At 38.7% G+C, this 19,017-nt stretch overlaps 1 protein-coding gene across 1 annotated transcript; it reads right to left on the reverse strand.

The window, feature by feature from the left end:
- Positions 1–1,576: 1,576 nt before the first annotated feature.
- LOC148784417 (uncharacterized) lies at positions 1,577–4,839 on the reverse strand. The gene is made up of 3 exons (XM_088876818.1): positions 4,690–4,839; positions 2,499–2,762; positions 1,577–2,134 (listed from the first exon to the last, which is right to left on the reverse strand). The coding sequence occupies exons 1-3, from the start codon at positions 4,837–4,839 to the stop codon at positions 1,577–1,579; spliced, it is 972 nt and encodes a 323-aa protein (XP_088732944.1).
- Between the last annotated feature and the right edge of the window lie 14,178 nt (positions 4,840–19,017).

The raw sequence follows: 19,017 nt of genomic DNA on the forward strand, positions 1-19,017 counted from the left end.
TTTTACAAAAATTATATATATCAAAAACTATATTTAAAAAAATAATTAAGAGTGATCATTCTTAGAAGAAAATTTATATAGTTCAACAAACTTATAACATATTACTGGATAATAAAATTTAAGTAATGTGCTCTCAGAGTAATTTTATTAACTCAAAGTAATATATCAAACATCAAAATTTAAATTTAATGACATAATTAATTAATTTATGTACATAATAAGTAATATTAATATACACTTTAGTAAAATAAAATAGAATAAAAGAACATTTATGTTTTTATGATAAACTAGAAATTTTCATCTTTCTTCTTGATGTAAGAAACTAATTCACAGAGCAAACATTTGACGATTCAACAAAAATACTTGAAGGAAATACAAAATATTTCTTTCAGTGTTCAATCTAAATCTTTCGAGATCTTTTAACGTTAAATTAGGCTGGTTGGACAAGCATTTAAAGAAATATGGCACTCAAAGTAAAGAAACATTATTTATAGTTCAAAAGCAAGTATATAGCTTCTACCATTTTGGTGGGAATAATAGTTGTAAAAACGTTGTAAGTTTAGTTTTTCAAAATTGAAAGTATTTGAAGCAAAATTTAAAAGTTCAAAAAATGAAAAAACAGTTGAAATTGGACTATTTGGATAAACAACTTTACACTTATATTTTTTTCAAATAAATTGCACAAGTTGGAAGGGATTGCTAGTTATACATTCGGACGTAAATCAACTTAATTTTTAAATAGTTCAAAATCAAAATTTCTAAAGTATTTTTACAACGAATTTTCAGCAATATACTAATAAAAATTTATTTTAAGCTCTTGCAAACACGTTATGTATATTGAGGCAATCCAATCATGAACACATACATATGCATTCTTTTCCTATATATGCATTGTTGGCAAAATTGTATTTTTAGTGAGGAATTCAATACTTTTAGTCCTTTATTTTAAATAAATATCAAAATAATCCCAAAATTCAAAAAGTCGGGCATATTTAGTCCACTGCTTTATGAAATTTCAAAAATAGTATCAAAATGGGAAAAACTCGATACATTTAGTCCTCTACTTTATGAGATTTGTGGGAATAAACGTGTCATGTTTTCCCAATTTTGGACCATTTTGAAAATTTTGTAAAGTATATCATTAAATTTGTCGGGTTTTCCAAATTTTATAAGCATTTTAAAAATTCCATAAAATAGAGAATTTAAAGTGTTGAACTCCTACCCTATGGAACTAAAACTTTAATTTGGGAATGCACTATTTTGTAATTCAAGAAAGGAGAGACTAAAACATTCCATCATAACTTAGTTGAATTTTGTAGAAATTTCAAGTTCGAGAGAGAAGACAATATCTCCTTTCTCAAATCAGTATGGAGAAAGATTAATCATCATTCATCATCAAGCAAAATACAATGGAAGCTAGTGAATAAATACAAGATAAAGGAATCTAGCTAACAAACTACTAACCAACCAAATATAGGAATAACAGAAAATTTCTAACAAATAGATTAATAATACAAAAAAGGACAAAAGAGCAAAACTGTACAGAAAAGACAAAAAAAAGGAGGTAGCTAGCGACCTACAGGCCGAGGTCGTAAGTGACCTGAAGAGCAGTGATGCAACCTCGAGGACTTGCACATTCTTCACAGCCCCCCTCAAGTTGGAGACGAGGAAGAGAGGCCCAGCTTGGGAAGGAAGCGAGCAAAATCTGCTGCAGTGAGGGATTTATTGAAGAGATCGGCAACCTGAGCAGAACCGGGAATGTGAGAGGGAGCAAGCCAACTTTGAACTGATCGCAAACAAGGTGGCAGTCAATCTCCAGATGTTTGGTGCGCTCGTGAAAAATAGGGTTGGCCATAATATGCAGGGCAGCCTTGTTGTCACACCAGAATGGGATCGGGAGCAAACTAGGAATGTCGAGGTTGCGGAGTAGGAAAGAGATCGGACGGAGCTCGCTGACTGTGGAAGCCATCCTACGATACTCCGCTTCGGCAGAGGACCTAGAGACTGTAGCCTGCTTCTTAGTGTTCCAGGAGATGAGAGATGACCCAAGGAAGATACAAAAACCAGTGATGGAACGGCCAGAAGCCAAGCATGATGCCCAGGATGCATCAAAGTAACCACAAGTTGTTCCGAGCTAGAGGAAGGGAAGAAGAGACCAGTGTGGGATGTACCTTTAAGATATCGAAGGATGTGAAGCACAGCAGAACAGTGAGAGGTGCTAGATGATTGTAGGAACTGACTCAGCTGTTGAACAACGAAAGAGATATTAGCAATTTCTTGGTGAGCTCAAGGTTCCACTGCATTGAAGCTTGCTTGAGTCCCTATAAAGACCTCTGCAATATGCAGACATAGCCAGGGGGCACATCAGGTAAGCCCTCAGGTGGATCCATGTACACATCCTCATCCAGAAATCAGTGAAGGAAGGCATTGTTTATATCCAGTTGGAATAGGAGCCATAAGCGGGAGGCTATCAAAGATAAAAAAATTCGGATAGTAACGGATTTGGCAATAGGAGAAAAAGAATCAAGATAGTCAACTCCGTCAATCTGCTTGTAACCTTTGGCCACAAGGCGGGCCTTGTAGCGATCTAGCGATCCATCTGGGTTCATCTTTAATTTGTACACCCAGCACGACCCGATAGGTCGCTTCCCCGGAGGCAATGGTGCAAGAGTCCAAGTGTTCTTAGCAGCTAAGGCCGCAAGCTCCTGGTTCATGGCATCCACCCAGTTTGCATCCTTGTACGCCTGAAGATAAGTCTTTGGCTACTGGAAAACAGATAAGTTGGCAACAAAACGTATATGTGCAACACTAAAGGATGTAGGATGGCAGGTAGAGTGAATTGAAGAACAATGACACACATAATCCTCAGGCCAAGATGGTTTAGAGGTGACTCACGACTTGCGAGGTTGACCAGGGGAAACAATAACTTTTGATGTAGGAAGTTGAGGAGCAGGGGAGATGGAGGAAGAACGACCTGGACTGCGACCCAGTCAAGAATGGAGGAGGAATCCTAGTCGGGAATAGAGACAGGAGGTTTGTTTGGAAAGGGAATGAGTGTTCATAGAAAATCACATCTCTAGAAGTGGACATTGTTTTTCTAGCGATGTCATAGACCTTGAATGCGTTTTTTTAGTAACAATATCCAAGGAAAATGCATCTAGTGGCTCGCTCATCGAATTTGTATTTGTGAGGTCGAATGCTAGTTGCATAGCACAAACACCCGAACACCTTTAGCTGAGAAAGGTCAAGTGATTTGATTTAGAGGACCTCAATGGTGACTTCCAATGGAGTATCGGTGTAGGTAGTCTGTTTATGAGATAGGTCGCTGTGAGGACAGATTCTCCACAGAAGTGTTTGGGCAAGTGTGACTGGAAGAGTAAGGCGCGAGCTACTGTGATGACATGTTTGTGTTTACGTTCTACCACCCCATTCTGTTGTGGTGTGTATGGATAAGAGCTTTGATGCATTATACCATGCGAACGGAAGAGAGATTGACAATGAGAATCGACCAACTCAGTCCCATTGTCCGAATGGACGACCTGAATGGATCTGAGTTCACACCATTACGAGGAAGTTATATAAAACTTGAGGTGTTTGTGATTTATATTTAACGAGAAAGGTCCACGTTGCTCTACTATAGTCATCTACCAGGGTGATAGCAACCAGTGAGCGAGCTAATGTGATAAGGCCCCCACAAGTCAATGTAATAGTTTGGAAGGGGAAGATGATCTGGTAGTGATAATCAGAAAAGGCAGTCTTTGCTGCTTTGCCAAAGGACAAAGGTCGCAATCATGATTAAAAGAAACCAAACAATGTTTTATTTCAGGAACATGGATATGTTTAATTACAATGGGTGACGGATGATCCAACCTTTTGTTCCACAAAACGCAATCACTATTGTGAAATACAGAGCAAGTAGTGTGAACAAAACGGCGAATAACATTAGGGTCGAAGGAGGTCGCATCTAAGCGATATAGATTTCTAACTTGCTTGCCCACTGCTATGACGTGCTTAGTCTTCTGGTCCTGAAAGAGGCAATAAGATGGGTGAAAAACAACTTCGATCAGTAAAGACAAAAAAATTTTGTGAACGGACAGGAGATTGAACTGAAAAGATGGCACCAAGAAAACATATGTAAGAGGTAGATTTTTGTTAAGCACAACACTCCTTGTGTGAGTGACAGATCGACAAGTTCCATCAGGTAAGTGGACAAAGTTGGATAAATGAGAGGAGAGAGATTATCAAGAGTGCAAGTACTGCCACATATATGATTAGTTGCCCCCGTATCTACGATCCAAGAGGACAAAGAGGTATGCGCCCAAACAGTAAAAACTTGATTTATACCTGCAAAGTCATCAATGTGTGCCAGGTTGCCTTGTGTAGGAGGCTGCATGGTATTTCGCATCAATGCAAGCAACTCCTGAAGTAGCTCCTCTTTCGTGCTCGTTTGTGCCAGGTAGCCCTTCTCATTTGCGACTGCACGGCAAAACCTCTATTGCCGCTTCCCTCCTTCTTCCTTTTATCTGTGAGCTCTTTGTACAAGTCAGGTGTCCCATGCAACTTAAAACAGGTGCTTTGATTGTGGCCTGTTCGCTGACAATGCGTGCAGTACAGTGATCGCTTGTCAGTACCAATTTTCTTCCTCTCTGGTCGCGCTTCCTGCCTTATATGTAAGGTTGTGCTTTAAACCTTAGCAATCTCCATCTGGACCCTTTTCTGCTTCTCCACACTTTGTGTGATGGAGTAGGCCTTGTTAATGGAAGGAACCAGCTCCATGTCCAGCAATTGATGTCGTACAGTCTCAAAAACATCGTTGAGCCCCATCAGAAATTGCATCATTTGCGTGAAAGCAGGTAAGTCCTCCACTGCCTTCCAGGCCCCACAGGTACACACCAATTGCACGTGCACTGAGGCGTTGGCTTCAGTTCTGCCATTTCGTCCCACAATCTCTTGATATTCGTAAAATAGGATGACAGGGGGAGATTACCCTGTGTCATAGAGCAGATTTCTCTCGGAACTTGGTACAACTGAATTTGGTAGAATTTATGGTGTAAGTAGAGGATATGGCCGAGAGGAGGCGGCGAAGCAATAGGAAAAAGGTGTGTAGAGCTACAAAATATGTGCATTATATTTGGTTTTATATTTAGAGTGTTTCGTTTTCTTTTGGGAGATAAAGAGAAAAAAATAAAGATAAGTAAATACATGTTAGAAATAGTATGTAAGTTTGGATTTATATTTTAATATAACTTATGTAAAATAGGTTTTATAAGTTTAGTTTTGTATCTTGGAAGAAAAAATTCACTATTTATTGTCAAATCGTATCTCTTTTATATGAATTTATAATTAGGGTTAGTTAAATTTTAATATCAGAACTATGGTTGTTTAACACTTTGACATGTAAACTTTTTTTTGGGTCAACTTACTATTTTAACTTTATGAAATTTCTCACTTTTTAACTTATAACTATTTCTCAGCCATTTGTTGTATAAAAGACAAAATCACATGAAATGCACATGCGATACTTAAAGGTTATATGATGTGATATTATATACATATGAACAGTCTGTAAGATTTTATCCACAGAAAGATCAATACAATGACGATCACTTTTGGAAAAGTGCAAATTTCGCAAAGTTGAGATGTAAATTGACACAAAAAATTAGTTTCGGTGGCAAAGTGTAAAAATGGACATAGTTCATATGGTAAAAATATAATTTACCCTTATAATTATATATATTGTTTTACTTGTAACTGACTTGAACTGTATATATTATTGTATATATATTTTTCTATGAAAAATCATACTCAATTTATGTTTTATTTCATATATAATAAATATGTATTTAATAAATAATTTTATGCACATTGGTAACGGGCTAAGAATTTATTTTGACGTTCTATTCCAATTACTAAATATAAATAGACTACTTCACCCATATATTTGATGAATTTATTTAAATAATTTAATATTATAAAGTTTTTATGAATTAGTAAAAACACACAACCAAAGTTAGTTATTTTAAGGCCACATTTTTTAATAAATAGTATATATTTAAATTAATTGTAGCATGTTAGAATGGATCTAAGTTAATTACACCATATCTATAAATATGTGATGATTTAAATAGAATAGAGTTAATAAATTGTACCATACTATAGAATTTAACAAATACATTTCTCTCTCTGTGCTTGTTTGCTAGATTAGAGAATTCCACCAAAGAATGCAGAGAATGAGAAGAACTCCAATTTCTAACCCAAATTGGGCTGCAGGAGAGCTAAGAAACCGCTCAGTAGCGGTCATAACTTCCACTAAAAATACGTTGAACACGAGTGAAACTACCACCACCACCACAAGAAAACCCAGCAAATCGACCACCACTACTTGATTTTTGCCACAGCTGCGGTGCTTAAAACCGTGATTTGAAGCTCCAGAATCAGCTTCTGCACAAAGAAGGGATGCTCAAGGTAACATATTTTCGGTTGAGCGCGTTCCCCCACCATCTCCAGCAGAATGGGTTGGTGCACAGAATGTGGGCGATGGCGGTCTGAAACATGGCGGCGAAAGACGACTAACGGTGGAAGGAGTGATGATTGGAGAAAAACGTGAGAATGTACTTAAATAAATTTTGTATATGATGTTGAGAAACGAGGCAAAGCCTGAAACAAAACAAAATAAACACAGTCCAGGTGAATTAAATCGACCCAAACATGTGGCCTGTTTTGGTTTATCTTAGAGATGGGCTGAAAATGAATAAAAGTGGTGTGATATTAATATAATCGTATTTATATAAACACCCACTCAACAAAAAAAAAGAAAATAAAATATTTGATGGGATGGACTCTCCAAAATACTCTCTATTCTCTCACACACACTACCACACCTTCACAAACACATACTACAACTCTCCTCCACGGTGAACTTGAGGGCGATTGGGAGGACGAAAGTGAACCTATTGCCGAGTGTGCAGATCATTGGGGAGAGGATGGTCTTGATTTCTTGGATGTGTCTGAAACTGCACTTGGCGAAAACAGTACCGACCAGGGAAGCAGCGACAATGGCGTCTCTACTTCTTCACTAGCGCGACTAGCGGTCTCCTTTAGTATTGGAGAATTTTTAAATTAGGTGCACAAGATTGTTGATGATGGTGATGATGTTTCTCTTGCGGCGTTGGAAATTCTAAAACAAAAGTGGGTTCTGAAATTTCACCTGAACCTGTTCTCGCAATTGCTGCACCAAAGGAGATGACCTGCGCGACTTCTGCTGCTGTTGTTGGCCCGTTGTCGACGAATATGGTTACAGCAGCAGATATGGACCAGACGAGGAAGGCGGCGCCACCAGGGCAAACCCTAGATGCGCAATAGTTTTTGGATGCGTCTGTTGCTGTATCAGCGCCGACGATGATGGAGGCTGGGGTGTTGAGGATGTCTCAATCGTCTGGAAAGTCGTCGGCTCTGGAGAAGAACATGGAACACGCGACGCCGGTCATGCCGGCGATGAACAGTGCTGCAATTTTTGCTGCAGCATCGTAGTCGCAGTAGATTGACGGTTTTGGGGTGCCTTAAACGTCTGAAAAACGACCGACTGTGGATGAGGGGATGGGTCATGTACACACGACGACAGTGCCTTGCTGGCCAGTGATGAACGCGCTGGAATTTCTGTTGCAGAATCTCTGTTTCTGCAACCTGCTCGGCCGTCTATTTATGCTCCAGTTATAGTTTCAATTCCGGCGACTGAAACTAATCGGACTTTGGGTGTACACGTGCACAATCCGACAGTGGGTAATATCTCGTCCGGTAATACGGGTTTGTTTTTTGGAAATATTCCCCTACGTACTAGTTATGAAATCCCAATTTATGATGATAAAATTACTTTTGCATTCAATAATTCCTCCTGAAAAACTTTTTCGTATGTTGCACTGGCAATAAAAATGGTGAAGTCATAGTATGACCGACATTGGAATCGATTCATGATGGTTCTCGTTGGTGGAAGGCAACAGCAGTGGGGTATATTTTGGGCAAACGCCCGTACTTCCTTCTATTTGGCCTTCATTCGGGGAGGTAATTGCCATGATGAATGGGTTCTTTTTCTTCCAGTTTAAAATGGTTATGGATATGGAAGATGTAATAGTAGGTGACCCCGGGCGAGGATGGAGGGGAATCGCCATGAAAAGTGGACGTGGAGTACGAATGGCTCCCCCACAAATGTAATAGTTGTATGAGCTTGGGGCATTCGTCTAAGGAATGCTTGTTGAAGTCTAGTGGTCTATGTTCCTAAATTCAGTGCCTCTATCCCCCATGTTGATAAGGAGGTTAGCATTACACAGACGCCTCATGTGAGGTCAGATCCAATAACGAGTCCTTCTAGCAACCGATTGATGCTTCCTTGCAGCCGCCAATTGCTCGTGAGCCTCCCAGTGAGCAAATCAGCACAGAGGGAAGAAATAAGGGTAAGAAATCAGTGGAAATGGTTTGTTGACAATGAGACTACTAGGAATCGTATATGGATAGCATGGCATGATGATTCCATTGATGTCAATGTGCTTGATCTGGTATCCTAGTTTATACACTCTCATGTGATTATACGTGCATGTAATGAACCGATGTTTATTACAATTATTTATGGTGCTAATGAAGTTATTGATCGACGTCAGTTATTGGAATCTTTAAATATGTTGGGTAATCAGTCGATGGATGAGCGTGGTTAGTGGGGTGTGACTTTAATGCGGTACGTGATCTCAGTGAGGTCTGTGGCACCTCCGGAGACATAAAGATGGCCATGGAGGAATTTAATGTATGTATTCAGTCCACTGCTTTGCATTCACGTCCCATGCAGGGTGAATGATATACATGGCATAATTGCAGCACGACTTCGCGTAGTCTATGGAAGCGACTAGACCGGATGCTTATTAATGATACATGGCGACTAGACCGGATGCTTATTAATGATACATGGCTCACACGATTCTCCACATCATGCTACACTAGTCTCTTGCCCCGAACTTTGGACCACTCGCCGCTTGTATTGAATGGGGATAGATAGATGCAGCTTGGAGGTATGTTTAGATTTAATAACTACCTTACGCTCTCATCGAATTTTGTCCCTAGTGTGCAGAATGTCTGGCGACGTGCTATTGTAGGCGTGCCTGTGTATGCTATTACACGGAAGCTGAAGGCTTTAAAGCCTATCTTCAGGAAGCAGAGGAGAAATAAGGGTGACATTTTGCATAATGATCAGCTAGCAAAAGGTTTTCTTGAGATAGCCCAAACATTACTGAGTATGAATCGACAAGACGAACTATTACTCTTACTGGAATAGTGCTGTTGGATGGTATACGCCAAGGCGGTGAAGCCCGAGGAAATCATGCTACAACAACGGATGGTATACCCAACTTCTCCTCAAATCAGTTACGGCCGATGAAGTCAAGCAGGCCATTTTTGACATCGCATATGACAAGGCACCGGGACCTGACGGATATTCTTTCGGGTTTTACAAAGCAACCTGGCCTGTTGTGGGAACAGAAGTCACGTAATCTATTCTGGAGATCTTTGCATCAGGTAGGATGCTAAAGCAAATCAACACCATGCTTCTACCATTAATCGCTAAGGTACACTCCCCTATGATGGTAAGAAATTTTCGTTCGATTTCTTGCTGTAATGTCCTCTATAAGATCATTGCGAAAATTTTTGTTCAGATATTGAGTTTGACTCGGGATAAATTGATAAGCCCCTCTCAGGCGGCTTTTGTTCTGGGTCGCAGTATAGGCGACACTATTATGTTAGCACAGGAACTGTTTACATGATACAATCAAGCACGGCCTCCCCCACGATGTGCGCTTAAAGTGGACATTCGGAAAGCCTATGACACGGTAGAATGGGATTTTCTCCTAGCAGTTTTGCACCTATTTGGGTTCCCTGCACAGTTCATTCGATGGGTGGAGGGTTTTTAAACGGGGTCTGCATCGATTTACTGAGTTATCTAGACTTCGGCTTAATGTGCAAAAGAGCCATCTCATTTTATCACGAGCGGCACACGGATGAGAGACTTGTTATTAGAATTGTTTGGGTTTCAGGAGGGGTATTTACCGATGCGATTCCTCTAATCTCTTTCAAACTATCAATAGCGGACTGCCAACCTCTATTGGAAAAAATTGATAGTCGCATCCAGGGTTGGGAGGGTACAACATTTGAGGGATGGATTTAGATTATTAAATCCGTTCTCATGGCTTTGACTATGTATTCGGCTTCCGTGTGCATTCTACCTAAAGGTGTTATAAGGGAGATCATGAAGAGATTGCGCTCCTTCTTATAAAAAAGTGCTACTAGTGGCGGCTATGCAAAGGTAGCATGGAGAGATGTATGTATGCTAGCTGCAGAGGGAGGATAGGGCTTAAGAGACATCGCTATTCTTAACTGAGCCTTAATGAGTAAGAAATTATGCAATGTGATTCTTTGTGATAAAACATCTATATGGGTGGAGTGGTTGTAGCATGGGCGCTTTCGTGATAGGTCCATTTGGACAATTCCTGAGCATGGAGGTTCATGGGGTTGGAGAAAACTCCTTCACCTACGTACCGTTATTCGACCATTGGTGGATTGCCAAGTGGGTGATGGAGCTACCTTCTATTTCTGGCAGGACCCTTGGCACCCCCTCGGACCACTTATTTAAAAGCTCCCACGTGGCCCGCAATTCACTGTTCTTGGACTCTCGGAGAAACTTAATAAGGTCATTATGGATGGGCACTGGCACTGGACCTCATCACGGACATGTTTGGGGATTGTACAGAATTTTTCGATTATCCATGGAGACGATGAACATGTTCATTGGCGAGATACGAATGGATGTCTCACTGTTGCATCGCTATATTGTGTATTAGACCTGTCGAGACCTAAGGTAGGCTGGACTTCACTACTCTCGGGCTTCCTGAAGATCCCCAGACATACATTTATACTGTGGCTCGCTATATTAGGAAAACTATCCTCGGCAGGTAAATTGTGATTGTCTTATCTTGGCACCTGTGTTCTTTGTGATGAAGGCGCAATAGAAACACATACACACTTATTTTTTTCGATGTTTCTTTGCAAGACGATACATCGTAGCTGTGAGACAGGATGTTCGATTCACATAGCCGAACTAAGACTGGGCCTTAGACGAGGAGTGGGCTACGAGGAAGTGGAGAGGGAAACATATCATCAATTTATCCTACCGTGCACTAGTCACTGCATGTGTTTATCATATCTGGAGAGAGCGGAACTTGCACCGCTTTGAGTATGTTGATCAACCACCGAGCACCACCGCTGCCATCATGGACGACGTTAGATAGAGAATCATTAGTGCTAATTTATCACACCCAGTTAGTACTTCTGCATTTTATAGACTATGGCGAATCCCATGGCCTGTCATGGGAGAAATCGATATTTGACTGTTGTACTGTACGCATGTAACTTTTTATGAATGAAACTTACATTTACCCAAAAAATAAATAAATAAATAAACTTACACAAAACCCCCTATTGTACATATCTCTTTCAATAAATCTAATTCCTCAGACTTAACATTTTATAAAAACACACATATATCGTAATATCTAAATGAACATTTATATTGACATTAAATCTTAGGGGATAACGTAATAATCCACTTTCATTTGTTACATTGTCATTTCACATGTTCTTATACATAAGAAAATTTTAGTCCTACTAAACTTAAAATATGACATCACAATGTCCTAATAGCCTAGCATAAAATATTTTCATGTAATGTTATATTGATTAAACCACCACAATTTTCTAACGTTATTGAAGGCTTCAAAACATAGTGATAGAACTGCACAATGGCCAACACTAAAACAATATAATAAACAACAATTACTGCAGAATAACAAAAATAATTTCAATAGCTCTTCAATCTATCCCTTTATATATCTATCTATCTATATAGGAAAAAGTGTCATTTTAGTCTGCTAAGTATGCCTAATTTTAATTTTGGTCCGATATCTATGCCCATATTTGTTTAGGTCCAATAACTTACGAAATTACTTACTTTTAGTCCTCTAGCAGATTTTCGGACAATTTTACCCCTATGCAACTTTTAAAAGGTAGTTTTAGTCTATATGCACTCATTTCACATTTTTTTGATAATGCTCGCCTAGAATGGTGTCAGAGTCTAAGTTTATCGAAGAAATATCAAATTATATTGAACCGAACTAAAGTTTGAGTTACTCTGAAACTAGGGAATATTTCCAGATTTTGGAAATATAAAGAAGAGAATTTCTCATGGAAATTCTTGACAAATGTTACAATGGTCCCATGAGGATTGATCCAAAACTTCTTACACCGGAAGAAGAACAAGAGTGGCTGAGAAATTTTGAGGTTCGACAAGTACTATCAAGGAATGCAGTGAGGCGTCCACACTCCATTGAAGTCCATGGTAGAATCCCAGCCAGGAGAAGCGGAATGGGTAAATTCCTTCATAATTTCAGTTCTAAAAATTATGACTGATTGGAAAGAACTCGAGCCAGATACATTAAAGATCTCCCAAGATCTGAGGGAGATACAAAGGACAATTCAAGACTATGGACATAGGTTAATCCATATACCGATGAAAATAGAATCTTTGAGCCAAAAGGCGGACGAGGTCCTTAAGTCCTTCCCAATCTACACAAGGGCCTTATAGATCTAAGGGCAGAAATTACATATCTGAAAAGAAATCAAAGGGAAAACCCTGAGACATCAAGATCCAGACAGGAGCGAATCAGGGACGCCCTTGGAACAGTACCTCTTCTACATCAGAAAGGGAAGGACACGGAGATTCCAAAGCTGAAGTCCAAAGAGGATCTGATTATCGCATCTATCAGATTATAAAATAATGGAGGTATCAAGAGCGGATCTATCCGATCTACAAGAATTGGCAGAATCCTTTTTCCAACTCGGGATTTTGGATTTTGTCTATATCCAAACAAATGAAATTACTCCAGCACTACCACCGCCGGAGGAAAATACATGTTCTAATGATCCTCCACAGGATCAACCGATGAGAGAAAGCATGGATTTCCATACTAATGCCACTCCAACATTTGTGGGAACCAGACTAAAGGAAAATCTAGGGAGAAATCCAAAAAGAGTGCCAGAAAAAAACCTTCGGCCAGGACCATGCTACAACCCTTACATCTATATGGCGCTATACTGAACTTGGATATTATCGATTTTTGAAATACCGAGAAATTGATAGACGAATGGGTTGCAGCATCAAGATAGCAGTAACTACCCTAGAGCTCGACAAAGAAAACTTCATAAAGCTTGTGGAGTTGAGCTTGGAGCGATCTGTGAAGATCGGATGGGATAATAACCCAGAAGATATCAAAGCCAGGATCCTTGTCGGAGATTCAAAAGGCGAGGTAGTAGACCGGCTAAGAAGGCCTATCAAGATACACTTCATCGGAGATGGATACTTCGAAGGAAGTAGATCAGAAAAGGCTAGAGAATATGTACAGGCTCTCTTCAGCCTTTAATTAAGATGTATTTGCGCAGTAGATGAATATATCTATTGGTTCCGCAAATATTTCTTCCAGAATGGAGTAGCAACAGATGTAGCAGCTCCAATGTTCTTCGCAAAAATATGCAGTCCATGGAGGGAAATATTGATCAAGTCATACAAAGTACTTGAAGGACAGCTAGATTCGGTGGCGCAAAGAATGTCTTTTCTTAAAGACAAACTGAAGGATAGGTGTTATCAAGCATCCATCCAGAAAAACATGAAAAGATTGAGAGGTAAAATCAAACGAACTCCTCTCTGTTGTGATAACAATGATTTTTCGACTATTATAAAAGAATCAAGCGAGCCGAGGAAAAGGAGGAAGAAAAAAATAGTGACTCCAACCTTAGGAGTTCTAGAAGAACCTTTTCCCTACGGAGATCATGGTGGTCCAAGTCCAAAGCTAGAACATATAAATCTGGACAAAGAACAGGACCTACAAAAGTTTCATCCCAAGGATCTAGACGAACAGATGCAAGATCCACTGGAAGAACCTCTACATGAAGAACTTCCAAACGAGGCCATACCCGAGCCAATGAAAGTTTCAAAGACTGCAATTGCTGGATTTGCAAAGCAAAAGAACAAATATTCTAGATGCAGTTTGAATCAATTGCCCGATTGCCCGCAGAAACGTGGTGAATTGAGAAAATTTGAAGCCAGGCATGATATTCTAGATGCAGTTTACTATGGCGATTTGGTACCCATCTACCAATTCGAAGATCTTCCTTCAGACGAAAGCGTCTATGAGGAGAAAATAGAGACTGATTTGGATGGATCTTCAATCGAGTCAGAATAATTACAACGAGGGAGATAGGCTACAAACTTCCAAAAAAGCCTATCAGGGTTCTTTTCTAGAATGATGGTGTCAAATAAAACCATGGAAAGAATCATGCGACAAGATTCCAACTTCAACTAATGGATTTAGGATTGGAAGAATTGGGAAAGCCCTGAACCAAATAGGACAGAACTAAAAGAAGCATCACATAATCTACAAAGTAAGTTCAGGAGTTTTTTCTATACCTATGGACCTTACTGGTAATGTGATGAAAATGCAACTAATCCCTGAAGAAAAATCCTTAAAGAATTAAGTAAGCTTAGAGAAGACGTAGCTATTTCTATGAAATGGATCCACATAGGAACTATTGAAATCGTAATTAAAGCAACCTTTAAGGAAGGAATTGATTCAGAAATATATTTATCAATAAGTGATAGAAAAATCAATAACCTAAGAGACGATTGTCTTGGAACAATGATAGGTAATTTGTATGCAGGGAAATTAATGTTTGACATTCATCCTAGGATTGCATACAACCAAGCAGACCAAGATTTTAGTAGAGTCTTAGTCCTTCATCAAGATTTCAAAAGAAAAGATCTAAAGAAAGATGGATAATATTTTTAAAGATTATCTTGAATTCATGTTTGTCTATATTGATGACATATTGATTGCATCTAAAAATATGAAAGAACATATCAAATATCTTGAAATATTTTCTGACGCATGCCATAAAAAAGGTCTAGTACTTTCTGAAAAGAAGGCTACTATAGCTATCAATAAAATTAAATTTATAGGAATTCTTATTGACGAAATAGGGATTGAGTTATAGGACCATATAGTGGAGAAAATCCGCAATTTTCCAAACGTACTCAAAGACAAGAAGCATTTGCAGAGCTTCTTGGGAGTTATTAATTTTGCAGGTATCTTCATTAAGGATCTTGCAAGATACAGAAAGGATTTCCGACCACCCTTGAAAGAAACAGAGAGTTCAAAGTGGAAACGGGAAGAAATCCACACAAAAAGGGTTCGTGAGTTGAAACAGGATTGCAGTAACTTGCCAAAGCTTGCTATACCAGAGGACGAGGATGAATTGGTAGTCTACACAGAATTACAGATGGACAGAAGTGCTCATGAAGAGACAACTATAGGGGAAGAACCTTGTAGATACATAGGAGGGTTGTTCTCAGAATAGTTTTGCATATTAACAAGAAAGAATTCTTTGCGGTTTGAAAAGCTCTTAAGAATGGCCTTTTATTTTACTTGCTAAAGAATTACTTTAAAAGTTGATAATACTAATGTTAAGGCTTTCTTAAAAAATAAATTAGAATCGAAAATAGAGAAAGCTTGTATTAAGATGGCAAGATGAATGCCAATATTATTATTATAATATTGTTGTTATAAAATCTCATTAAAATATTCTTGCAGATTTCCTGATGAGAGATGGAGGCAGCTGAAGCAAACTCCATCATGTTGAGACTCAAGCACCTCCGGGAAAACCTCGAGGTTAATGCCTAAGTTGCCGGACATAATCAAAGAGCTGATCTAGACACTGTGCACGTTCGGGGATGACTCACGAATTGAGGGAGCATGACTCAAAACATTCCTTTAGAGTATAGGGCTCTACACCTGTAGCATCGAATTCAAGTACCGATTGCACAAGGCCATCACCGGACTCTGGCTAAGTCACAAGAAGTGCAAACTCCTGTGGGTTCAAGTTAACCCAGCACCTCCGGGGTTAAGGAGGAAGAGATTAGCCTTAGACCAATGACAGGCACCTCTAAGGCTAATACTAACGAATTGACATCTTCTTCTGCTTGGAAGGAATATCAGCGAATATGGAAAAAATTAATTTCTCGCAAAGGAGTGAACCCAAGAAAGACCATTATCGAAATATCCAGAAAATATAACAGGGTCTGGATGTTAGAGGGACCGAAACCAGAAGATGTCCGGGTTTGGTATGATTTTGGAGCTCTTGGTTCAGTTCATACTATGTCCCCAAGCTTTTCGGAGATATCTAAACTTCCGGAGTGGATTAGTGGGGCAGTTTTTTATTCATGGCAAAAAACCCCCACTTAAAGAGAGGCGATGTTCTGGAGTTAAAATTTGTATCAGTAGCTCCAGAAATTGCAGGAAAGGGGTCTCATCCAGCATTCCATTTTATGAAGCTGCAGAGGCCAGATATAGTAGCTTTCAATAAGATCAAATCTGCATTAGGAGAATCTCCCCATGTATCAGCAATTAATGAAGATAGTATCTCTACTAGGAGAGCTTGGGGATTACGGGTCTGTCTCACAGAGATGGACAAAGTCAAGTATCCATTCAAGATTTTCTCAAACAAAATGAATAGATTGTTCCTGTTAAACTACATGACATGAAAGAGCACATAGTTCGCAGAAAGCTTATTTTAAAAGAAGAGGATGTTAATCTGGGAAAATAAGCTGCCTGCGACTGAAGCAACCTATATGAAGACGTGCAACATGTTGCATGTTGGGCAATGACATAATCATTTATGCCCTTGCTGTGAAACACAAGAAAAGTCCTTGTTCGGGAAAAAATTTCGGGTCACACGAAATAAACCCGAACCAGACCAGGATAAGGGAAAAAGAAAATTTCTACAAAAAAGAAGTAAAAATCAAAAAATATAAAAAGGCAAGGATAACACTGTCGGCAGAAAACGACAAAGGCCAACAGTTAGCAAAGCAGGAAGCCAACTGGAAAGCATGTGACCGACAAACCATTAGGCCAACAACTGGGAATCACGAGGAGATGACAAATGCAATGACCTCATCACAAAAACAAGTTGGGAATCCGAATTTGAAGTCCACAGACGCCTATAAATAAAGATGCAATAAAGTAGAAGAAAGCATCAGAAAGCTTCTCCTACTCTTCAAAGCATTAGAATACTAAGTCCTTTTAATCTTTTGTAGAGTTTTAATCTTTTAGTTTATGTGGGATTCCCAAAAAGTCAAGTCCTCTACACTATGAGAGGCCAAATAGTTGTCTCCTCCAACGGAGGAATAATATCTATGTAATATTCTATATATTTCTTCAATAAAAGTAAGGCTTCTGTTCAACCGGTTTGTCCAAAATTCTATTAAGTCCCAGTATTGGACTCCCTTTTACGCCCTAAGGTAGGAAACGAAATAGGGTTGTCTGTTTTGTTACTGAAGGAGCTAAGTGCGTGCGAACGATCTGCTGCGGCAGTATGGTTGGAGGAAGTCCGTAAAACCGAGGACTTGGAAAACCCGAAAATAGAGCGGTCAAAGCAAGGTACGAATTTATGGGGTCTTAATTTAATTCGGAAGCATGTTGAGCCATTTTTAGAGCATTAAAATGTACTATTACGCTTTATTACCAAAAGAAGGGCAAAAGGGTAATAAAATTGGCTGAAGGACCGAATTTAAGCAAAAGGGAAAGATATAGGACTAAAACTAATATTATCAAAGTTAAAGGACCAAAATGATTTTAAGGCATAAATAAAGGACTATTCGGATCTTTTTCTCTATGTATATATATTTCAATATATACAATAAAAAAAATAGACAATCTCCCAACAGTAATGCACATGAAGCCAAGTATAATTAATAATTACAAGTATTATATACAACTCATACAACGAATCTAGAATACGATCCTCACTGTCCATTCTATGTATATTACACTCTCAACATTGACAAATGTGATATTGAAGATGAGCACATTACTCTCTATGAAAAAACTATAGCAATTTATCCCCCTATACTTTTTAAAATGAAGCAATTTACGTCCTTATATAGGGAGGTAAATTGTTTCATTTTGAAAAACATAGGGAGGTAAATTGTTGTATTTTAAAAATTACAGAGAGGTAAATCGGTATTTTTTTTTTTTAGCAAAAACAACCTAGAGCTTGGGGGAGCTTTTCGGAGTCCCCAGTCCTTCTATATTAAAATGCACAAAATAGTTACAGTTGGGAGAGATACCTCCCTAGAATTTCTTACAAAGTCATAAACAAGGAGCACTACTCCCTTACAAATGAGTAACATTAAACAAGGAGTACTACTCCCTTACAACAAAAGACACAAACAGGTGTACTAGAAAAATTATGGCGAGTCAACTCGCTATTTGTTTTTTCATAAGGGGGTAATTTGCTCATTTGTGATATCATAAGGGGTTGCTTGCATTTTCCCCTATATTTTACTTATGATTTTTCATGATCTGGCTATGTAAGGACCCCACTGACGGCCACACTCCTAATTATATATCCTCAAAGGCTTGTTATGTGAGGTGCGATACTGAAGAGATGAGGTCATTGCAGATCTTAGTTAGAACTATTCTTATAGAAAACACAAACATATCACTGCAACTGCAGATATAAAACAAATATATGTCATGAATTCGTAAACTTAGTATGTTGCATGCCTTATTTTTGTTTTTAGAGCAACTAAGGTATGTCTTCTGTTCTATAGCATGCCATATTAAGTTTTCTCTTTGCACGTAAGGGTCAGGGCTCATAATATAGCAATCAACTTATTTACATAATATTTGGTTTCAATTTTGCTTCATCTCCGACATGGGCCGAAACATGGACAATGTTTGCCTTGATTTGTTTTGAAAGTTTTGGTGGTTTTTTTAGATGTTTTGAAATAGTCCCTCATTTGTTTTTTTTTTCAAAATATGCCAATATACCATACCTATTTTATATTATCTCCAAAAACAAATCCAAACATATACA

Source organism: Sesamum indicum, linkage group LG13, assembly GCF_026168435.1.
Source record: "Sesamum indicum cultivar Baizhima isolate 11 linkage group LG13, ASM2616843v1, whole genome shotgun sequence".
In the NCBI taxonomy this organism is placed as follows: Eukaryota; Viridiplantae; Streptophyta; class Magnoliopsida; order Lamiales; family Pedaliaceae; genus Sesamum; species Sesamum indicum.

Bases quoted from the DNA above. Each gene is read 5' to 3' on its own strand.
- LOC148784417 (XM_088876818.1), bottom strand. From the start codon at position 4,839: ATGATGCAATTTCTGATGGGGCTCAACGATGTTTTTGAGACTGTACGA. The intron at 2,763-4,689 runs GTTTAAAGCACA...GTTTTCCAGTAG, and splicing joins TCCAGATGGAGATTGCTAAG to CCAAAGACTTATCTTCAGGC. The intron at 2,135-2,498 runs GTTACTATCCGA...CCCTTCCTCTAG, and splicing joins TTTCTCCTATTGCCAAATCC to CTCGGAACAACTTGTGGTTA.